This window comes from Euleptes europaea, chromosome 7 (assembly GCF_029931775.1).
Source record: "Euleptes europaea isolate rEulEur1 chromosome 7, rEulEur1.hap1, whole genome shotgun sequence".
NCBI classification, from domain to species: domain Eukaryota; kingdom Metazoa; phylum Chordata; class Lepidosauria; order Squamata; family Sphaerodactylidae; genus Euleptes; species Euleptes europaea.
The window spans coordinates 58790487-58811253 of NC_079318.1; the positions used below are offsets into that span (position 1 = coordinate 58790487).

General features: G+C 46.3%; 1 protein-coding gene across 2 annotated transcripts in view; it reads left to right on the forward strand.

Moving 5' to 3' along the window:
- The first annotated feature begins 4347 nt into the window (after nucleotides 1-4347).
- The window catches only part of PRKCE (protein kinase C epsilon), a 368565-nt gene continuing 352145 nt past the window's right edge, over nucleotides 4348-20767 (forward strand). For both annotated transcript variants that reach the window (XM_056852427.1, XM_056852428.1), the window contains exon 1: nucleotides 4348-4740. In XM_056852427.1, coding sequence (XP_056708405.1) covers nucleotides 4393-4740 — 348 coding nt within the window. In that variant the 5' untranslated portion in view covers nucleotides 4348-4392. The remainder of the gene's footprint in view (nucleotides 4741-20767) is intronic.

Here is a 20767-nt window from a genome sequence, read left to right on the forward strand (position 1 = left end):
ACAGAATAGTTAGGACGTATTCTGGCCTCAAGTGGCCCCTATGCATATATCTTGGAAGGGGGCAGGAGCTGATGCTGGGCTCACAGCTAGGCAGTATTCAGGGCCAGGCACCTCCTGCATCCTCAGACAATCCACCCTGAAGAGCAAAAGCATAACAAATAGTAAAAATATTATCACGTGTAGAAGCTGTGCGTGTAGTGGCAACTATCTGTAACATTTCTGTCTTGTATTGGACATCTCTATTAGGCCTGGTTCTCAATCACTTGGCTATACCTCTTAAGACTCACATGATTAAACGCCTTTCATACAACATCTCCCCTCATCTCCACTAGAAAGCTAGCATGTCAGCACAAAGGTTAGGTTACATCCCTGGCATGCTAGTTTTCTAGGCAGACAGATTTTAAAAAATGAACAAATTAGTACAGCCCAGACACCCATGTACTACTGCATTGTTGAAGATACAATTTATCATTGCAGTGTGCCTCAAATCTCCAGGTTTTTGCTAGTGAGTCTTGGGCACTTGGGACCCAGGTTGCCATGACTGAGCTCCCTGACATGTTTTTAGTGCTAGGACTCCTCTCTGGGGCATCTGCAGTACCAACAGAGCGTATCTAAGGGCTGCTTCAATCATACCATAATTCCTATCCTGAGAATGAGAGTATGAAGGTATAAAACAGCATGCTACCCATAGAGTGTCATATTTAAGGGCTACACATATATACATTTTACTGCTTGCTAGGAAGCTGTGGCAAACTGTGCCAGGCCAGTGCATTTACCATGCATGCACTGAGCAACATTTGTCAAATGATTCATTACCCACCTCTTATATGAGCCCAACCCTGGTCAGGAAAGGACGGCATAAAAATCTAATGGATAAACAAATAAATAATTATATCCTTTTTTTTTAAAGTCAGTGCTTTCTGCCTAGGAATCAATACATTTACTTCTCAACATGGCCAAATCTGTGGATACTTAAATCCAGAGGCTGAAGCCATGAAGGGGGAGGAGGGGAAAATGAGATGCCCCCACACAAGGTCCTTGCAGGCCCCCAGCTTATCTTTGTACATTTGGGGAGCTCTGAGTAAGCAGGTCAAAATGACTTTTCTTTACCATTCAAAAATAACAGGCACACTCATCTGAGATTAGGATGGAGTGCTTCCAGATCAGAGGACACAATTTCTAGGCAGACTTGATCCCCCCCACCCCCACCCCCTATGTTAGCTGTTATACTGGAAATTAAGCACTGCCTGGGACATCCTTTAGAAGGCCCCAAGTGACATATCACTGGGAGGGAACCTGCTGCTCTGGGGAAAGGGGAAGCAAGAGGACATGGGAGGAAAGTGTTAGTGTGTTCAGTTTTACAACATTAAGACAATAGTCCAGCACAGGGGTCCCCAATTTTTTTGAGCCTGCAGGCACCTTTGCAATTCTGACACAGGGTGGTAGCCTCAGCCCCAAAACAAATCTTTTCAGTTGTGGTATCTGCCAGGCAGCATGTAAAACTGCTACATGAATTTTATGGTGGCGGTGGTTTGAACCTAATAAATACTGGACCCACACATACTTTATTTATTTTAAAACTTCTAAGCCGAGGCCAGGCCCAGAGCTGCTCACTTCAAGATATAAGTTACAATGTAATCTATATTACATTAAAATACAAAAAAATATAACTGCAATTAAAACCATAAATCCATGGAATCGAAAATATGACGGGCACCCCATTTCTTGTTGCACAATTTCTTGATGTTGTGCTCCTGTCATAATTGACCTGGTGGATTTCATAGGGAAGCCAGGTGAATGATGACAACAGCCAATATCCAGTGATGTGTGTGTGGATCCTAAAACCTCTGCCCTGAAAGCAAAGGGCTCCTGACACGTCTACTGTCTTCATCCTGTCAGTCAACCCGTTGGCACAGCTGGTTTTTTATTATCTGTTCTGACAGGCGGTGGCTTTCCAGGCCCCGGTCCAAAGAACTCATATTCTTCCCCTCATTTATTCTTGCCTTCATTTGCCTCTCCTATATTTTAGTTAGGGTAGTCCTCAGGGTGGGGATTTACTTTCTCTGTCAAACCACAAGCACAGCAATGGGACCGTGCAAAGAAATACTGGAGTAAGTGATAGCATTCATCTGCAGTGGAGCTGATGGCTTGCTGTTGCCTGAGCAGGGCAACCCTTTCTCAGCAGCAGCAGCTCTCTCTCTCTCTCTCCCCCTCAACTCCCAGTCCCTTCCCGCCAGCAAGAGCAGCAACTTTTTTTTGTAAAAATTTTTTATTTTTATAATATAATACAAAACAAACACAATAATGAAAATGAAACTAAAAAGAAAATACAAAAGAGTATCAATTATAATTATACAAAGTTATAAAGTTCAACAAAGCAAAAAATCCCCTTTTGACCCTCCACCCACCTTAAAAAGTGACCCATCACCTGACTTCCGCAGAAGTGTCTAAACAGTTTTGAAAGACAGGAGACACTGTCCTTCAGTGTTACTCCTCCGAAGATGCCTGCCACAGCTGCTGGCGAAACGTCAGGAAAGAAAATACCAAGACCATGGTCACACAGCCCGGATAACCCACAAGAACCAATGAACTCTGACCGTGAAAGCCTTCGACGATATTTTTAAAGTGTTGAAAGTTGTTAATAATAATAATAGAAAAGTAAATAAACTTGTTTCTATAACTCACTAACTAAAAGAGTAAAATCCATTTTTGCCAGTTTATCCCAATATGTGATGGCCTTTGTCCAAGTTTTTTTTTTTTTTTTTTTTGAATTCTTCCATATCTTTCCCATGTAGGAATTCTGTTAATTCGACCATCCTCATATACATCCATAGTTCCCCTAGGGCATCTAGGGAAACAAGGGAAGCAGCAGCAAACGGGCGGGAGGGTCGGGGGTTGGTTTCGCCAAAGGCGGCGGGCGGTTCCGGCCGCGGAGAGCCGCTCAAAGTCACGACCCCCTCCGCTCCCCCCCCCCCGGCCCCGCGCGGCAGCGCCTGTCCTCCTGCCCCGGGCTCGGAGCTGTTGGGCGAAAGCGCGCGGTCGCTTGAGCCTCCTTTCTCCCCTGTTCCGGCCAGGATGCAGCCAGGATCGAACGCACGAACGTTCTTGGATCGAACGCACGAACGTTCTTCACTGTTTCAGCCAGGATCGAACGCACGAACGTTCTTCACTGTTTCAGCCAGGATCGAACGCACGAACGTTCTTGGATCGAACGCACGGACGTTCTTCCCTGTTCCAGCCAGGATTCAGCCAGGATCGAACGCACGACCGTGCGTTCGATCCTGGCTGAATCCTGGCTGGAACAGGGAAGAACGTCCGTGCGTTCGATCCCGGCTGAATCCTGGCTGGAACAGGGCAGCAAGGAGGCTCAAGCGACCGCGCGCTTTCGCCCGTTGCTCGCTCGGAGCGCGCTGCTCCCCCAACAGGCAAAACTTTCGCTTCACAGACACACTCACACTGACGTCTTTTGCGCATTTCCTGCATTAGGGAGACAGACACACACACACAGAGGGAGAGGGGGGGGGAGAGAGGTGGGGCGGCGCTGCTGGCTGGAGAGCCGAGCCCGCGGCGCGAGGGCCATCCCGAGGGCGGTGGGGTGGCGTCTCGGTCCGGGTTTGGAAGCGGCCGCAGACCCAAGCGAGCCAAGATCTCCCCCAGCCGCCCGGTCCGGAGCAGCCTCTGCCCATGCGTTGGAGCCGACCCGCCGGATCCTTGGCCTTGGAGGAGGAGGAGGAGGAGGAGGAGGGGAAAGCGAGGAGGCTCCTGCCGCCGATGCGGATGTGAGGTTCCCCGGGCGGCGGGGTTTTTCCGTCGGGGGGTGGTGAAGGAGGCAGGGCTGCTTGGCGGGGTTTGGTGGGGCTGGTTTCCCCCCCTCCCTCCTTCCCTCCCTCCCTCTCCTCTGTTGTTGCTGCCGCCGCACAGACGAGACAGCCCTAGCGCGTGCAAGAGCCCCGGGTTGCTTTTTTGCAGGAGGCTGATCCAGGATTATGATCTAAAAAAGAAAACAAAAGGAAGAGGGGGGGGGGCGAAAGCCTGTTCCATAGCCGCCCTCCGAGGATCTCTGGATTGTTGCTCGGATTGCATTTGGGATTTCTGCAAGCAGGGACGGTTTCCCCCCCCCTCCCTTTCCCCCCTGCCCCCTCCTTGTTTTTCCCGTTAGAAAACACACAGGCGAGGAAATACATATATGTGTGCACGGATGCCTGTGCGTCTGCATTCACTGGATGTCGCAAGAGGGAAAGCTAAATAAGCACAGGTAGCAAAAGCGACCAGAAGGAGCCCCCGCAGGCTTCGCCTCCTCCACCTCCACCCGGACCTGCCTTCCTTATTTATTGGAGAAACCTCCTCACTCCAGAGTGTGCTTGATCCCAAGAAAAGTGCAGCCATCTAACCATGGTGGTTTTCAATGGCTTGCTGAAAATTAAAATCTGCGAAGCGGTGAATCTTAAACCCACGGCCTGGTCCCTGAGGCATGCCGTGGGACCCAAGCCTCAGACCTTTCTGCTGGACCCGTACATTGCCCTCAACGTGGACGATTCCAGGATCGGGCAGACCTCCACCAAGCAGAAAACGAACAGCCCGGCCTGGAATGATGAGTTTGTTACTGATGTTAGCAATGGCAGGAAGATTGAGATGGCCGTTTTCCACGATGCCCCCATTGGGTACGATGATTTTGTGGCAAATTGCACTATCCAGTTTGAGGACTTGCTGCAGAACGGGAGCCGCCACTTCGAGGACTGGGTGAGTGACCAGGGCCATGTGCCTCTCCTGTGTCAGTCAGTCCAGCTTTGCACGCTTTGAGCTGGAGGGAGCATCTCCCTTTGTTTGACAGACGAGTCAGCAACCTGCAGTGGTTTGGATGGGCTTTGTGGATGCTCAGGCAGGTGGTAGAACTGGAGATGCAGGTGCTATGAACTGGTCTGTGGGAAGGAAGACATTAAAAATGATAGGGCCTTAACCCTGACAGCTACCATCGTTGTTCATCTGGGACACTTCTGTGTCCCAGGAGCAACCAGCCAGATATTATAACTCCTAGGCTTGAATGCTTACCAGGACGTGTATGAACACTGATGCTGCCGTATGGCTGGGGTTGCCTCTTAGTTGTCACAACAACAGCATGTTATCCAGCCCATCACCTGAATCTAGACAAATTTCTTTGCCATGGCTGGTCAGTTCGTTGTTGGTGGGAAAGGGTATAGTCAATGTGCTTTTTGTTTTGTGCATCCATATACACGCCACATAATCTCAAAGAGCCCTAGCATATCAGTGAAATAATAGTCCCAGACGGGTAGATATGGTACCCAGAATTCTGAAACATCTCAATTTATTGCTTTCTGCTGCCTGTGTGATGGACACAGATCTAGTGGCAATTATCTTACAAGCATCCGGATTCTTCTGGATCCCTCCGAAAGTGAATCGAGCATTTCAGGATATCATGATGTAACAGGGCTGGCAGGTGGAGAAGCTGAATGACCATTGTATAGAAGCCTGAGCCATGTAGAACTGAAGGCAATATGAAAGGTAGCTTAGAAGTTGTAGAGATAATAAAGCAGTCCTTCTGACTGAGAGATTAATAGGGCAGAGACCAGTTCAAGACCTGTTCAGACAGTATTTACTGTGCCCTTGGGAGTCTGCCTGGGCTGACATCAGTTAGGGCTCAGGCTTGCAAGTATGCTGCTCTCTTGACTGTGAGAAGGAGGTCATTACCTGGGCATGAGATTTCAGGTCCACAGGGTTTTTTTTCTACCCATAGAAAAAGAGGAAGAGGAGTGATCAGGTGAGCCCTTGGCTCCCTCCCTATGTATGTTCCTGAAAATGAAGTAACATTTAAAACATTCCACTCCAGGATTTTTGTTGGGTCAAGGATAGCATTGGGTGACTACGAAAGCACATGTAGAACACAACTGAATTTAACAGAATGGCTGTGATGCTTGCTTGTATAAACTCATTGGCTATTGCTAAGAATATTCTAAGAAAAATTGGTCAGTGTATAAATGTGGCCTAAGTTCTCCGTAATTCCCAGACAGCATAAGTTTGTACTAGATAATGAATGGGTTTTTTGTTTTTAAATTAATAAGCCTTTTCATATTACCACTATGGTACAAAGACAAATTAATAACATTCCATGCTGCTTCGTGGATTGGCTGATGATGTGTTGTTTTTCATTTCAAATTTCTCTGTGTGCCTTTAAACATGCTCTCTGCTGCAAGTAGAAACATGTAAATTTCAGATCATGTAAATTTCAGATCAAAATACGCCTGAGCCCCAAAGATGTTCCACTTGTACAATAACTGAAGGTGTACAAGCTTTGGCCATTTCTCCTGGAATTATCTCCAAAAAAAAGTAATGTGAGAATTACAATGTTGGAGAGTAACTATGGGACAAACAGGAATGTAACGCTGACAATAAGTGCAAATTTTGCAGGTTTCCTGAGTTCAAATGTTTTGGTAAGAATGTAACACTAATTCTGCATGATTGTGGTGTGCATTATCTTTTCTCTGCATTTTGAAATTCTTATTCTGAGTCAGTTATTTTTCACAATTATTCCTAGGGCACATTTCAGTGCAAAGTAGTTTGCAGTCTCAGTGTGAGGGTCTCTGTCTTTGTGTCTCTGCTTTCCATCACCTGCGGTGTTATCAGTGAACTCGTAAAAGCAGTTCACACCTTCTGGTCTCAGGCGCCAGGCCTGATGGCCCATGTATCTTCCCCCCCGCTGTTCTTCCTGCCAGTACTCCCTCAGGCCGGTGCGGCCTTGGAAGTGTGATAGCCGCACCAGACTTCCTGGGATCCGTCTGATGTTTTGTATTATGCCAAGCTTGTAACTTCCCATAACAATAAGTGTGAACCCCAGTGCCCCAGTGCCCTGGAGTCAATATATTCTGTAAACCCGTATAGCCCCTCACTTGCAACTTTCTACCTGTGCCTGTCTCATCTCCTGAAGGCTTCAATAAATCTATTGTTTCTGTATCAACGTCTGAGCAACTGATTTGGAGAAGCAAACTCAGAGAGGGGGATCTCTCACATTAAGTTGCAAGTCTTTTGCCTCTCGGACTGCAGCTGTACCGCTTTGGACAGAATGTCAGCCGACGAGGACACCACCCCTAACCCCGATGCCCCCAAGGAACCGGACGAGCCGGAGAAGCCGGACCCGAAGGAGGAGGGAGCCAAGCCAAAGAAACCGAAGGATCGCGCCCCCGACCAAGATCGGGACGGACGTCCCCGGGGGCTTACTTATTGGCTGGACTCTCCCAAGGGCTGGTCGCTCTCGCGGACTGCGGCGAAGGATCGCCGGTTGGCCTTCCCCAGCACGGGACTCGAAGGGGACCCGGCCCGCAAAGAGGCCCTCATGGAGGAAGAACGAAAGCAGTGGCAGGAAGACCGCCGGGCTATGCAGGAGCAGATGGAGATCATGCAACGCGTAATGGGTGAGATGGCCACGACCCTAGATGCGCTGAAGTTGCAACCTCCAGCCGGTGCTCCCCCGGACGGGGCGCCGGTAGTTCCGCCCGCAACCCCTGCCCCCCCGGCCCGTCGGGACCTGAAAGTCACGTATGACGGGTCGGGAGACCAGTTGACCTTTTTTATGGTCCAAGTAGACATTTTTATGCGGGAACAAGGCCGAACCTTCGTTTCTGAGGAGTCCCGGGTGCAGTACGTGGCTTCCTTACTGCAAGGGGAGGCGGCTGCCTGGATGGTGTTGCAGTATGAACTCCGCTCGCCGGTACTGCGAACCCTGGACGAGTTCATGGTAGCACTCCGAAACCGTTTTGAGGACCCGACTCTGGGTGAGCGGGCTAAAGCCTCCCTGATGCAACTGCGCCAAGGGACTAAGTCGGTGGCGCAGTATGCAAGTGAGTTCCAGTCACTGGCTAGCCGAATTCTGGACTGGAGTGAAGCTACCTTGGTACAATGTTTCAGGGAGGGTCTCGACCCAGACCTCCAACATTGGGCCTTCATGCAAGGGAACCCCCCGGATGTGGAAGGTTGGGTTCGCCATGCTGCTGACATCGAGAATCGCAAACAACTCCTGAACTTGTCCAAGCAACGGCTTGGGCGAGACCCCAGGCCCCGAGGTGACCGTGGCCGGGAACTCCGGCAAGGGGGTGGCGGGGGTCTCTCGGCCGCGGAACGCCGCAAGCGGTTCGAGGCCGGCGTCTGCCTGATCTGCGGGGGAAAGGGTCACTTTGCATCGCAATGCCCCTCTCGCTCAGGCCGTCCGACCCCCCCCCGCCAAACCCAGGCCGAGCCGACGAAACCGGCCGCCGACAGCCAGCCTCGCCGCAGAAGTGGACCACTGAGCCGGCGCTCCGGCGCACCCTCCGCTCTCCACGCGCGCCCCCAGGATGGGGCATCCGACTCTACGGTCCCATCGGGGTCCCGGATTACAAATACCGTCTTTGATTCGGACGGCTCCCCGGAAGCCACCACCCCGTCCCCCTCTTCCAGCGAGGAGGAAGAGTGGGAACAGCCGGCAAAAAACGCCGTCGGTCTGCTGTAGAGGGGGCTCCGCAGCAGACCGTCCCTATCGTTGTGCAAGGAGCTCCACCGATGGTAAGCGCCCAAGAGGACAATGTATTTGTGCGTGTTCATCTGTCCCTACCCAAAGGGGGTCCCCCGTTAGAGGTCCCCGCGTTGGTCGACTCGGGGTGTGCCCGCACCATGATAAATGAGGAAACTGCCAAGAAGTTGGGTGTCCGGCGCAAGCGGCTTCCGGGACCCCTCCGTTTTTCCCAAATGGACGGGAGTGACTTTAAACGGGGCCCTGTGACCCACAGAACTGCAGCCGTGATTATGTCCGTGGGGGAACATTGGGAACGGTTGTATTTCACCATCGCCCCTATTGTAACCCCTGTGGTGTTAGGGATGAACTGGTTAAGGGGACACAATCCCTCCATTGATTGGGTTAAACGGGTGCTTTCCTTCCCCGAAAACCCCTGTGGATTGCATGACAAGGAACGGGTACTCAGAACTCCAGCCGCCGCACTGGTAGGGTCCCCCGCCCCAGTCTCTCCTCAATTACCCTCTGAGTACTCGCAGTTTACTGATGTTTTCGATGTTAGAGAGTGCGACGAACTGCCTCCCCACAGAGAAACGGACTGTGCCATCGAGATTGTAGGGGAAGGCAAACTGTCTAAGGGAAAGGTTTACCCCATGAGCCCTAGTGAAAAGACTGTATTGCGAGACTATCTGGATGTCAATCTGGCGAGGGGTTTCATACGCCCCTCCAAGGCTCCTTATTCAGCCCCAGCTTTCTTTGTAAAGAAAAAGACGGGAGATTTAAGACTGTGTATTGACTTTCGCAGACTGAACGCAGTCACCCAGTCTAATGCTTACCCCGGAGACCCCCCCTACGCTCAAAGGTATCCCGGAAGCATTCCAACAGCGACTCCGAGACGCCTCCTTACAGGAGGAGGAGCACCATCTCCTCCCCACTGGCTTGGAACGAACCAACACTTGGTGGGTGCAAGGGGGGAAACTATATGTCCCATCTTCCCTTCGCAAAGAAGTATTGGGACTTGTACATGGGGCCAGGCTAGCGGGTCATTTTGGTTTCATAAAAACGCTTCACCTGGTTCGAAGGCAATTCTGGTGGCCCGGTATGAGATCTGATGTAGAGTTGTATGTGCGCAGCTGCCCCACCTGCGCCACAGCCAAGAAACGGATGGGAAAACCCCCGGGGCTTCTCAAACCGCTTGAGAACCCCTCCCGTCCCTGGGAAGTCATCGCCATGGATTTTATCACCGACCTACCTCCAAGTCGGGGGAAAACGGTTCTCTGGGTTATCACAGACCTCTTTTCCAAACAGGTTCATTTCGTTCCATGTGCAGGTCTTCCTTCAGCCCAGGGCTTAGCTAAACTGTTCATCACGCACGTCCTCAGGCTACACTCGATCCCGAGGAAGGTCCTCTCCGACCGGGGGGTCCAGTTTGTTGCCAAATTCTGGCGGGCTTTCCTAAAGTTAATGGGAGTGGAGGAACAGGGCCTTTCTTCCGCCTATCACCCCCAAACGGATGGTCAAACGGAACGAGTAAATGCGGTAGTAGAATGTTATTTGCGTTGCTATGTAAATTTCCACCAGGACGACTGGGTCGACCTGCTGCCATTTGCCGAATATGCGTACAACAATGCGCCTCATTCCTCTACCGGCTTTAGTCCCTTCCAAGTTATATACGGGACGGATTTTGGCCCTTTCGGTTCTGCCCCCGTCTCGCCAGAGCTCCAGTCTACCCCTGATCTTCAGGAGTGGATTCAGGTGGTTAAATCCACCTGGCCATGGTTGCTCAAAAATCTGGAAAGGGCAAAAAGCAAGTACAAGGAACAAGCAGACAAACACCGGTCTCCGGGGTGGGAACTCAAGGTGGGGGAGCAAGTCTATCTGTCCACCAAAAACCTCCGCTCTCTTCGCCCCTGCAAAAAACTGAGCGACCGTTATGTAGGACCTTTCCCCATTACCAGAGTAATCAACGAGGTTACCGTGGAACTGAGTCTCCCTAAGACTCTCAAGGGAGTTCATCCAGTCTTCCATATAAGCCTCCTCAAACCTTATGTAGCAGCTCCCCAGTTCCACCCCCCTCCCGCTCATGAGATTCCTACCGTAGTAGGAGGGGATACCCATTTGGAAATATCCAAGGTTTTAGATTCCAAATGGAAGAAAGGGAAACTGTTTTACTTTGTTCGCTGGAAAAACCTTGGCTCCGCTCATGACGAATGGGTGGCCGCACCCCACATGGCAGCTCCTCTCGGAGGGGGGCCTTAAGGGGGGCAGAATGTGAGGGTCTCTGTCTTTGTGTCTCTGCTTTCCATCACCTGCGGTGTTATCAGTGAACTCGTAAAAGCAGTTCACACCTTCTGGTCTCAGGCGCCAGGCCTGATGGCCCATGTATCTTCCCCCCCGCTGTTCTTCCTGCCAGTACTCCCTCAGGCCGGTGCGGCCTTGGAAGTGTGATAGCCGCACCAGACTTCCTGGGATCCGTCTGATGTTTTGTATTATGCCAAGCTTGTAACTTCCCATAACAATAAGTGTGAACCCCAGTGCCCCAGTGCCCTGGAGTCAATATATTCTGTAAACCCGTATAGCCCCTCACTTGCAACTTTCTACCTGTGCCTGTCTCATCTCCTGAAGGCTTCAATAAATCTATTGTTTCTGTATCAACGTCTGAGCAACTGATTTGGAGAAGCAAACTCAGAGAGGGGGATCTCTCACACTCAGTAGGTCCCATGAAATGGCCATTACTATTCCCATTTAATAGATGGGGGAACTGAGGCTTGCCAAAAGCTATGCAGTGTTCCTGTAGCCAAGCAGGGATTGAGCTTGGTTGCCTGAAGTCTGCTAAGTCCCACACTGTGACCTATTGAGTTCAGTATCCCTGATATTGTGGCCTGAAGCAGAGCTTTGCAGTGACAATGTGTGCAAATGGACATAGGAAGTTGCTGCATACATTGTATGGTAGGAAGTGGTTTTGAACACAAATTCTCTACCCTGAAAGCAAATGCTTCAGAATGCTGCAAATGTGTGTTCAAACCACTTCCACTGCCTTCGCTCTTACGCTGAGACAAACCATTGGTCTATCTAATCCATATTGTCTACACTCTGACTGGCAGAAGCTTTCCAGGGACTGACACCAGTGTCTCCCAGTCACGTTACCTGAAATCCTATTTTTTTAAAGCTAAGGATTGAATCTGGGAGCTCATCTTCCTCCAAATATGTGGAGGTGCTAGCATGTAATAGTCTCCCACGTAGATGAACCAAGAATTAGATACTCTTTGCACACAAGGTATGTGACACAATATACATTTGAGTTTAGTGTTCAGGTCCCCAAAACGGCAAGGATTACATATATATTTTACTTATTACATGTACAAAGAATACACTTTTTGCTTCTCAAATTGGGGGAGGAGAAAGCAGAGAGAGTCTGTATGGTACATGACACCATATTATCATTAACTGTAGCAGTACACTAATCTATTGAGATCTTTAGTGATGCTGGCATTGTCGGGTTCTAAAAGAGAAACATTGCATGCTTTTTAGATCTATAACTGAAATGATTTGGTTTTTTCCTGATGGTGGCTTCCTGAATCATTGCAAAGGGGTTGCCGTGTTAGTCATTGTAGCAAAATAAAACAAAAGTTGAGTGGCTAAAGACTAACAACATTTATTTCAAGATGAGCTTCCATGAAGTGAGCTGTGACTCATGAAACCTCATATTGATATAAATGTTTGTGGTCTTTAAGGTGCCACTGAACTTTTGTTTAATTTTCCTGATTTATTAACAGGTTTTCTGTAAAAGAAATTTCTGTCCGCCTGAAATTTCTGTCTGGAGAGCTGCTTCCACTCATGAGTAAACAATATTGGATCAAGAATCTGACTTGTTATAAAGCATGTTTATGTATTCATTTGCCATAGTTGGCATACATGCATCATATACTCTAGAGCAGGGGTGTTCAACTCAATTGTTACCAGGGCCGGATGGGACACAAATGTCTCTTGGTCAGACTGGGCCATGCCTTACCAGCCCAGATTGAGAGTGGGGTGGGGTGGTGGTGGCTGCTTTGGCTGGCTCATGGGCCAGATAGGAGCTCTCAAGGGGCTGGATCCGCGGGCCTTATGTTTGACACTCCTGCTCTAGTCTCATATATAGTTTCATTTTAAAAAATCAAAAACTATTCCAGTAACAAAGAAATTGTTCCCATGGTTTCCCCCAAATAGCATATGTACTTGATCCTTCTGTTTCCTTTAACGCTTCATTTATTCATATAGAAAGTCTCCCAAGTTCTGTTGTGTCACTCTTGTTGGCAGTGTTTTTGTTACTTTCAGTTTCTTTGCAGTAAAATTTAAATGACCAGCAGGCTATACATGATCTGGGCAAGTTGAAGGCAGTGGAGGACATTAGAGGAATACTGCAACTTGCATCTTCTAACTAGTGTTGAATCTGATCTGGTACCTTTGCTATCTTTTTAGTGTTAGCATAAATGTTATGATGTTCTGGTCCTGAGTCTGCCCTTCCTTCTTACAATAGCATCACCAAAATCCTCATACATTGATAACATGACCTATCAGCATATTAATAGCCTGACTGTGTTCTGCCAGAAAGCAAAGATAAATTTAAATGGCACATTTACAAGCAAATGTCATTCTTTATTCTCAAATGTCAGCACTAGAAGGACATTGCATATTGTGTTCTGTATCCTAGAATAATTATTTGCGAGGAGGGGGAATATGTAGAGATGGCGTCTGAATCAATTCATGAACACTATATTGTTTGTGTGGGAGAAAACAGCCCTTCTGTAGTTAGTCATTTCACTTCTTGGTTGTTTTTCTTCAGAACATGTATCTTAATATACTATTTTGAGACAATAGTCATCAGCCTTTTCAGGGCCAGGATTCACCTTTAATCTCCTCCTGCAATGTGGGACCTCCATTCTTAATAACTGATCATATATTTCTTTCTTCCTTTGCTTGTTCTCTTGATATTCTTTGTTCTTTCTGTTTTTCTCACTCTCTGTTTCTACCTCTTGAGAAGAAATAAACAATGAAAAGATAATGGGGATGGTGCCACTGCTGTCACCCATTTTAGGTCAGTGACCACCAATGTGGCTCACAGAGCCCACCAGTTGACAACCAGTAGTTTTAAGAGGTTAGAATGGTTTCTTTTCCCCTTTCCTTGTAGGAAGATGCTGGATATTTTTCTCTCTGTTACAGCTGTGATGCAGACTGATTCCATGGTTACAGAGCAAGCACTCGCAATGATACACAAGTACAGTGCTTGGAATCACGATAGCAACTATTGTACTAGGAAGAATATGACACACATGCTCAAAGCAGTTTTCCTTTTAGCCTATGGAATATTAGGAGTTCCCCAGATAACTCAGTTCTTTTTCAGATTTAATTCTACTTCAAGGTAGAGCTGTAGCTCATGGGCATTACCTGTGGGGAGACTTATGGAACACAGTTACTACCACATAGCAAATTATTACTTTTAAGATGAGGTAAGTGATTTACTTTAGAGGGGGGGAAGGTTGGGTACTTATAATGGTGCCCGTTCATTTCTAGAAATAGTAATTAAAAAGGTGGCTGTTCTTGCAAGTGGAGTTCCTTTTTTAGAAGCACATTGGTTTTCAGATTTTTTTAGAGTGTTTGAACATTTACTTTAAAACATATGATGGTAAGTGTGCATCATGAATAATATCACAGCTATGGAAACTAGCACTCAGAATGTGCTGCAGGTTATGACAGTTGTGCAAATGACAAGCTTAACGCATGAGTCTTGTAATGCAATACAAGGCTAATACGTAAATGCAATACATCTAGATCATTGGTCCATCCTGCCTGGTACTATCTACTCTGACTACTTTACACAGCGAGTGATTAAAATGTAGAATTTGCTGCCACAGGATGTTGTGATGGCCACAGGCATAGGCAGTTTTAAAAGGGTTTAGACAGATTTGTGGCTACTAGCCATGGTGGCTACTAGCTATGGTGACTAAAGGGAATCTGGTGACTAAAGAGAACCTCCAAGTTCAGAGGCAGTAAACCTCTGAATCTCAATGCCAGGAGGCAACATCAGGGGAAGGCCTTGGCCTCTGTGCCCTGTTGTTGGACCTCCAGAGGAACTGGTTGGCCACTGTGTGAGAGAGGATGCTGGAGTAGATGGACCACTGGTTTGATCCAGCAGGGCTCTTCTTATGTTCTCATGACTAGTTGCAGATAGGACACTCCACACTGGCTAACCTGAGGTCCTTTTGCCTGAAGGAGCCAGGGACTCAAATCAGGAATATTTAAGGGCAAAGTATGTGTTCTGCCCTGTAAGTCTGTTCCTGACACATGGAGCTGCCATACAAAGTCAGACCACCTGCATGTCAGGACTAGTGTCATCTTCACTGACCAGCAGTAGTTGGAGAAGATCTCAGGCAGAAATCTTTTTCAGACATGCTGTCGTATCAGTGGAGATGCCACATGTTGACCTGGGACCTTCTAAATACAAAATAGTTGTGTCACTGAGCTATGGTGCCTCTAAGCTTTCAGTACTTTATTAATTATTTGTGTATTTATTTATTTATTTTCTTTACCCAGCAAGCTTCTATAAAATAGTGGGGATTCAAGCCTGGATCTCCCAGATCCTAGTCCAAAGCTCTAATCACCATGCTTTCCGTGTTTTCCTGTGAAACAAGGGTCATTTCTGTACTCATTATTTGTAATGTTTAATGACATGTCTTATCTTTTTGTGTCTGCCCCATTTTCTCTCCATTTGGTCTTGGAAATGTTTTCCAAGCGTTTAATGTCTGTTTCTTTGATGAACGCTTATATGATGGTGTATTTCTTTACTCCATTTTAAAGATGATCACCCTCATGGTGCAGACAAGCTGGAGATGCTTCTTTTCTCCATCCTTCTGTTGGCAACACCCACTGTGTCTCCTCCCATCCTCCCCCCATCCTCTCTCCTTCCACCAATCATTTTCTTTGCTTTGTGCTTTTTTCTTATCTGCATTTGGACAACCAAAGGGACATTGGAATGTTGAAATAACCCCATTGATTTGTGCGGGGTCCCAATTTAACTGTTTCCTAACATCTCATTTCCCTTAAGTAGGCTTTGTAACTAGGCTGACTACCCACAAGGAGAAAGAGAGGTCCCCGCGTGTGTAACCTGAAAGCAAACACCCGTCTACAGCTTCCCACTCTGCTCCCCCACCCCAAATGTCTCTTTTTCTCTGGTTCTCTACCCCTTAAAGTGGCGACGAGGATCTCCAAGAAGAGTGGCACGCACATGAGGTAGGGAGGGAGGGAACCAGTGAGAGAGAGAGCAGTCCAAGAAGGCTGCAGGGATCTTTTGATTGGCAAGCATGAGCTACCAGCGCCATGTCCCAAGCTGTGAGCTGGCAGCATTTCCCCACAGCGGCGACCTGTTCAGCATTCTCTGAAATGGTTCCCACACCACACAGTCACACGGACAGGATTCTCTTCTCCCTCCCATTCCACCTGCTCTTCATTTTTTTTTAATTTGTTGAATTTTTACTAGCGAAGGAATGGTGGTGCATTGTAATAACCCCAGCAGGACAGCGGCTCTGTGATTTTTTTTGGGGGGGGGGGGTTAGGCACAGGGATATATCACACCTGGGTGTGCTTGTTAGATAATTTTGTATTTGATATTATGTTAAATTGGCATTAAAGGTTTTTATATGAATTTAGTGGCTGTACTATGCAAATGGCGACAGTGAGATATAGGGCATAGTAGATGTACAGTTCAGATTGTTGTGATTCTCAAAATGGCATACAAACACAAGAAGCACACAAAAGTAGTGAAGGGAAAAAACAAAAATGTAACCTGATGAGACGGCATCTAATCACAGCACACCATCGTACCAATGATAGAACGCATACGCAAAAACAAAAAGGGAGGGGAAGGGGGGAGCGTCTTGGGCATTTACAACATTACGAATGACACGACAGTCCCCCATAGAACATTGTTCATTTCCTAGAAGGTGCGGACAGGGAAAAAACTTTCTTGGAAAGAAGTTATAAAATGGTGAAAATGGTGAAATGGAGGCAGAGATTCTGAATTCGTAGCCAACCCTCACAGATTGACCATGAGGATAATATGCTGTAAGTAAATGGTGCGGAAACGGCCAAGGATCACTAAGGACTTAAGATATCAGTTGCAATGATCTGTACTCTTTGTCTACTTGAATCCCATTGAGCTCAGTACGATTCGACCAGTCTAAGATGCATAATTACAGCCATATTGGGGATGGAAATGTTATTAAGGCAGTTTGGATAAAGTGTCACAGAACAGCTATGACAAATATAAATTTTGAATGAATGACCTCACCCTGGTTGAGGCACATAGACACTGGCTGCCTTTTTCTCAGACCCTCCAAGAACACCTCCTGAAGACTACCTCTTACCTCAAATCCTCTTCCAGCCCACCTCTTCTCCTTTGGCTCGTTCTTGTAGTTCTAATCTCTTATCAAAACTGAGCCTCCCTTTGTGTTACTTAATTTGTTCATTTTTTTTCATTATCCTTGCCTCTTAGTGCAATTCTAAAAACACATTCTTGGAATAAACCATATTAAATAGACCTGAGTTGGATTCTGATTATTCTATCAATTGTACTGATTATTGTCCGTATGTCTCTTTCAGACTTGGTTCCTTCTCTGTAAATTGGGAACAACCATAATGATGTATTCCATGAGGCATTATTGTGATAGTACCTAAAATTTTGCTGTAAGAAACAATGAAATATTATTTGTGAAGCCCTCTTAGAACTAAAAAAACAAATTCTGTATAAGTGTTAAGCATTATTAGTATTATCTGAACAACCATTATCCAAATTGCATAATTGTTTCAATTATTATATGTCTCCCATTTAGCTCTGTATCATTTTAAGCCAACATTTCTGTCCCCTCCACCCCGTATGTTGTAGGTGTTCCACTCAAGGAATTTAGAAACATGAGGTTATACAACAGTACAAGTTGAACATGCCACCATATTGTATTAGGCCCTGATTGAAAGACGGAGCTTCTGTAAAATGAAGGAGTACAGTGCCTAAACTGAAGCATGATATCGAAGGTTTTAATAGTACATTCCAATGGTTTTTGTAGAAGAATGCAGTAAAGCTTAGGCTTCATATGCTGGCCTGAATTGAAACTGTCTGAACAAGGGCCTTTCCACAAATATCAAGATTATTTTGGGGGCTGGGGATGGGAAAGGTTAGAAAGGGTTTGTTGAATGATCATGTGACATTTTTCTTCTTTCTCTACTCCTTTTGTTCATTCTTGCTGGCTCCATAGAACTGTCTCTGCGAGGCATTATGTTTTTCAGATTGCCTTGTTTTTTCCCCCTGCCTGGGGAAAGATATTAGCAAAGATATTGCTTAATCACATTTAATTTCTGAGAGAATGACTGTAGCATCAAGTCTATAACCGTGGCATTGCTGCATGGACAACAATTACCTAACCTGGCAGCTAAGCTCAGTGGAAATGAAACAGTACACTCATTGATGGGCTGCTATCAGAAGTGCTCCACAGCAGCTCTTTTTCCAGTAGAGGACTTCTTCTTTTGGAAGTCAGTTCTTTCATAAGAGTTTTCTTTTCTGTAACCTTTTGGGTTCAGGTGTGTGCCTTTAGAGGGTGCAAAGAACATACTTTTAGATAAAGGAAGCTGAAGATGAGCCATAGTTATTGCTGTCTTTCCACCTCAGAGTAGATTATTAAACAAGAAGAGCAGCAATCTGTGCTTTTAACTACTGAATGTAGTGCTCTATTCTGTCACTATCTCAGTCAGAGGCTGGGGCTGATACAGCTCTAGGAGGTGCAATTGGTAGGGTCACATCTCTGGGATGTACAGATTCCCCCAAAGACCGAGGTGTAGTCAACATGATTCTGTCAAGCAGAGGCCAGGAAATCAACTCCATCAAAGAGGTAATTACATTTTATGTGCAAATTCACATACAAATTTGCTTTCAGAAAATCCATATCTAGCAAGGTCCAAGACAGCTCATTAATGGTTCTACATAGGTACCATATCACTTTGATCAACCTTCACCGAATAAGTAAATCTCACCTCACTGTTGGCGAGGATGTAAGTGAAGGGGACACTGTTACCAGTTAGATGTGATGCAGGTGAAAAAGTATGAAAATGTTTGGAAACAAAAAACAAAACAAAACCACAAAAGTAAAAATGATGGCAGATTAAATAATATATTTTAATTGGTTCTTGTAGGTTATCTGGGCTGTGTGACCGTGGTCTTGGTATTTTCTTTCCTGACATTTCGCCAGCAGCTGTGGCAAAACGTCAGGAAAGAAAATACCAAGACCATGGTCACACAGCCCGGATAACCTACAAGAACCGATGAACTCTGACCGTGAAAGCCTTCGACAATATATTTTAATGTTTATTTCCAAAAGAAGCACAAAACTACACAACCCTCCATCACATTTATTTATATATTTCTAACCCATCCTTTGAATAGCTCAGAGTGGATTCTAATAAAAAAGCCCCAGCTGTTCACAGCAAACAAAACAACAACAGAGCACAAGGGGAAAAATATGTGCCCACCAAAATTCTCACTCCCATGCTAACTTAAAGGTTAGAGAAAGCTCATTGATGAGCTGACATGCATCAACTACATTTGATCAAAGGGCTTATGAAGTTCAAATTCCTTTCAGCTTAAATGGACCATTTGCATTATATTTTATATAAATGAGAATTTGTTAATGCTAAGACTGATAGCCAGATAGAAATCATTCTGGTTGGCTTAGATTACTACATTAAAAAAAAATCCTGGTTATTGCTTTGGGTTGGCTGAAATCATTCCTTGCAGACAGGACCCAAAGGGTTGCTATTGGAGACCGGCTATCATCAATATGGGGTTTGTCTTCTGGAATCCCAGAGGGTACAGCCTAATCCTCCATGCTGTTCAATCTGTACGTAGTTTTTAGGAGAAACAATTACTTGTTTTGGTATTGGATGCCATCAGGATGCTGACAACACCCAGCTCTGTATCTTGCTATCCAAATCTCATGGGGATGTGGTAGCGATCTTGAGCCAGTGCCTGACTGCTGTGGTTAAATGGCTGAAAATGAACAAATTGAAATTGAACCCTGACACAGACAGCGAAAATGCTGTTTGGGAAGCCTGAGGTCGAAGAACATTGTCCTTCCAACTTTTGATGGGGTTCAGCTTACCCTCACTGGCTTGATCAAGAGCCTAAGAGCCTATAGGTAATACTGGACCCAGCATTACTGCTAGAGAAACAAATTAATAACGGCTGCAAAAAACACCTTCTTCCAATTTGCAGTGCATTCCTGAACCTGGGCGCTGAATGGGTTTAGGAGGCACCCAGACCCCAATGCTGGAGTCCATGCCACTTGTGCTGTGCAAACTGGCACGGATGCATTCATTCTCACTGCATTCATGTTTAATACGTATGCCTTCTTTAAGATTTCTGCAAGCCTAATCCTATAATCTTGTTTATTAGATGTCTCCACATCCTATTGATTATAGTGACTTACATTATGTAATCCGCCTTGATTCTCAGTGAGAAATGCGGACTATAAGTAACATAAATGACATAAATAAACTGCAGCAATTTCCGGTGTAATCAATAGTAAGTTGTTTTGTTGCCCTGATCTTCAGCTTCAGCTTCCTTTGTTAATCTGATCCAAAAATTAGTTAATCTGCTTGAAAAAAAGGTGGCAGGTCTGGAAAAGGGCCATTAACTATAGAAAAGCGACGTGCATCATTTTCCCACTCCAAATTCACCCTGCACAGGGTTTAAAATACTTTTAAAAAATGTTTCTCCCCACAACTGAAATCATTTCAACTCTAAATATTGTCGAAGGCTTTCACGGTCAGAGTTCATTGGTTCTTGTAGGTTATCCGGGCTGTGAGACCGTGGTCAGAGACACTGTCCTTCAGTGTTACTCCTCTGAAGATACCGGCCACAGTTGCTGGCGAAACGTCAGGAAAGAAAATACCAAGACCACGGTCTCACAGCCCGGATAACCTACAAGAACCATTTCAGCTCTCTTTGTCTGAAGTCTGGTAGACATGTACACATGATGCTGCCTTATACTGATTCAGACTCTTGGCCTTGGTCATTATTGGCTACTCTGACTAGCAGTCTGGGGTGTCTGGTCAAAGTCTTTTGCATTACCTGCTACTGGATCCTTTCAGCTGGAGATGCCATGTTTTGATCCTGGGAATCATAGAGTCATAGAATTGGAAGGGACCATCAGGGTCATCCAGTCCAACCCCCTGCACAATGCAGGA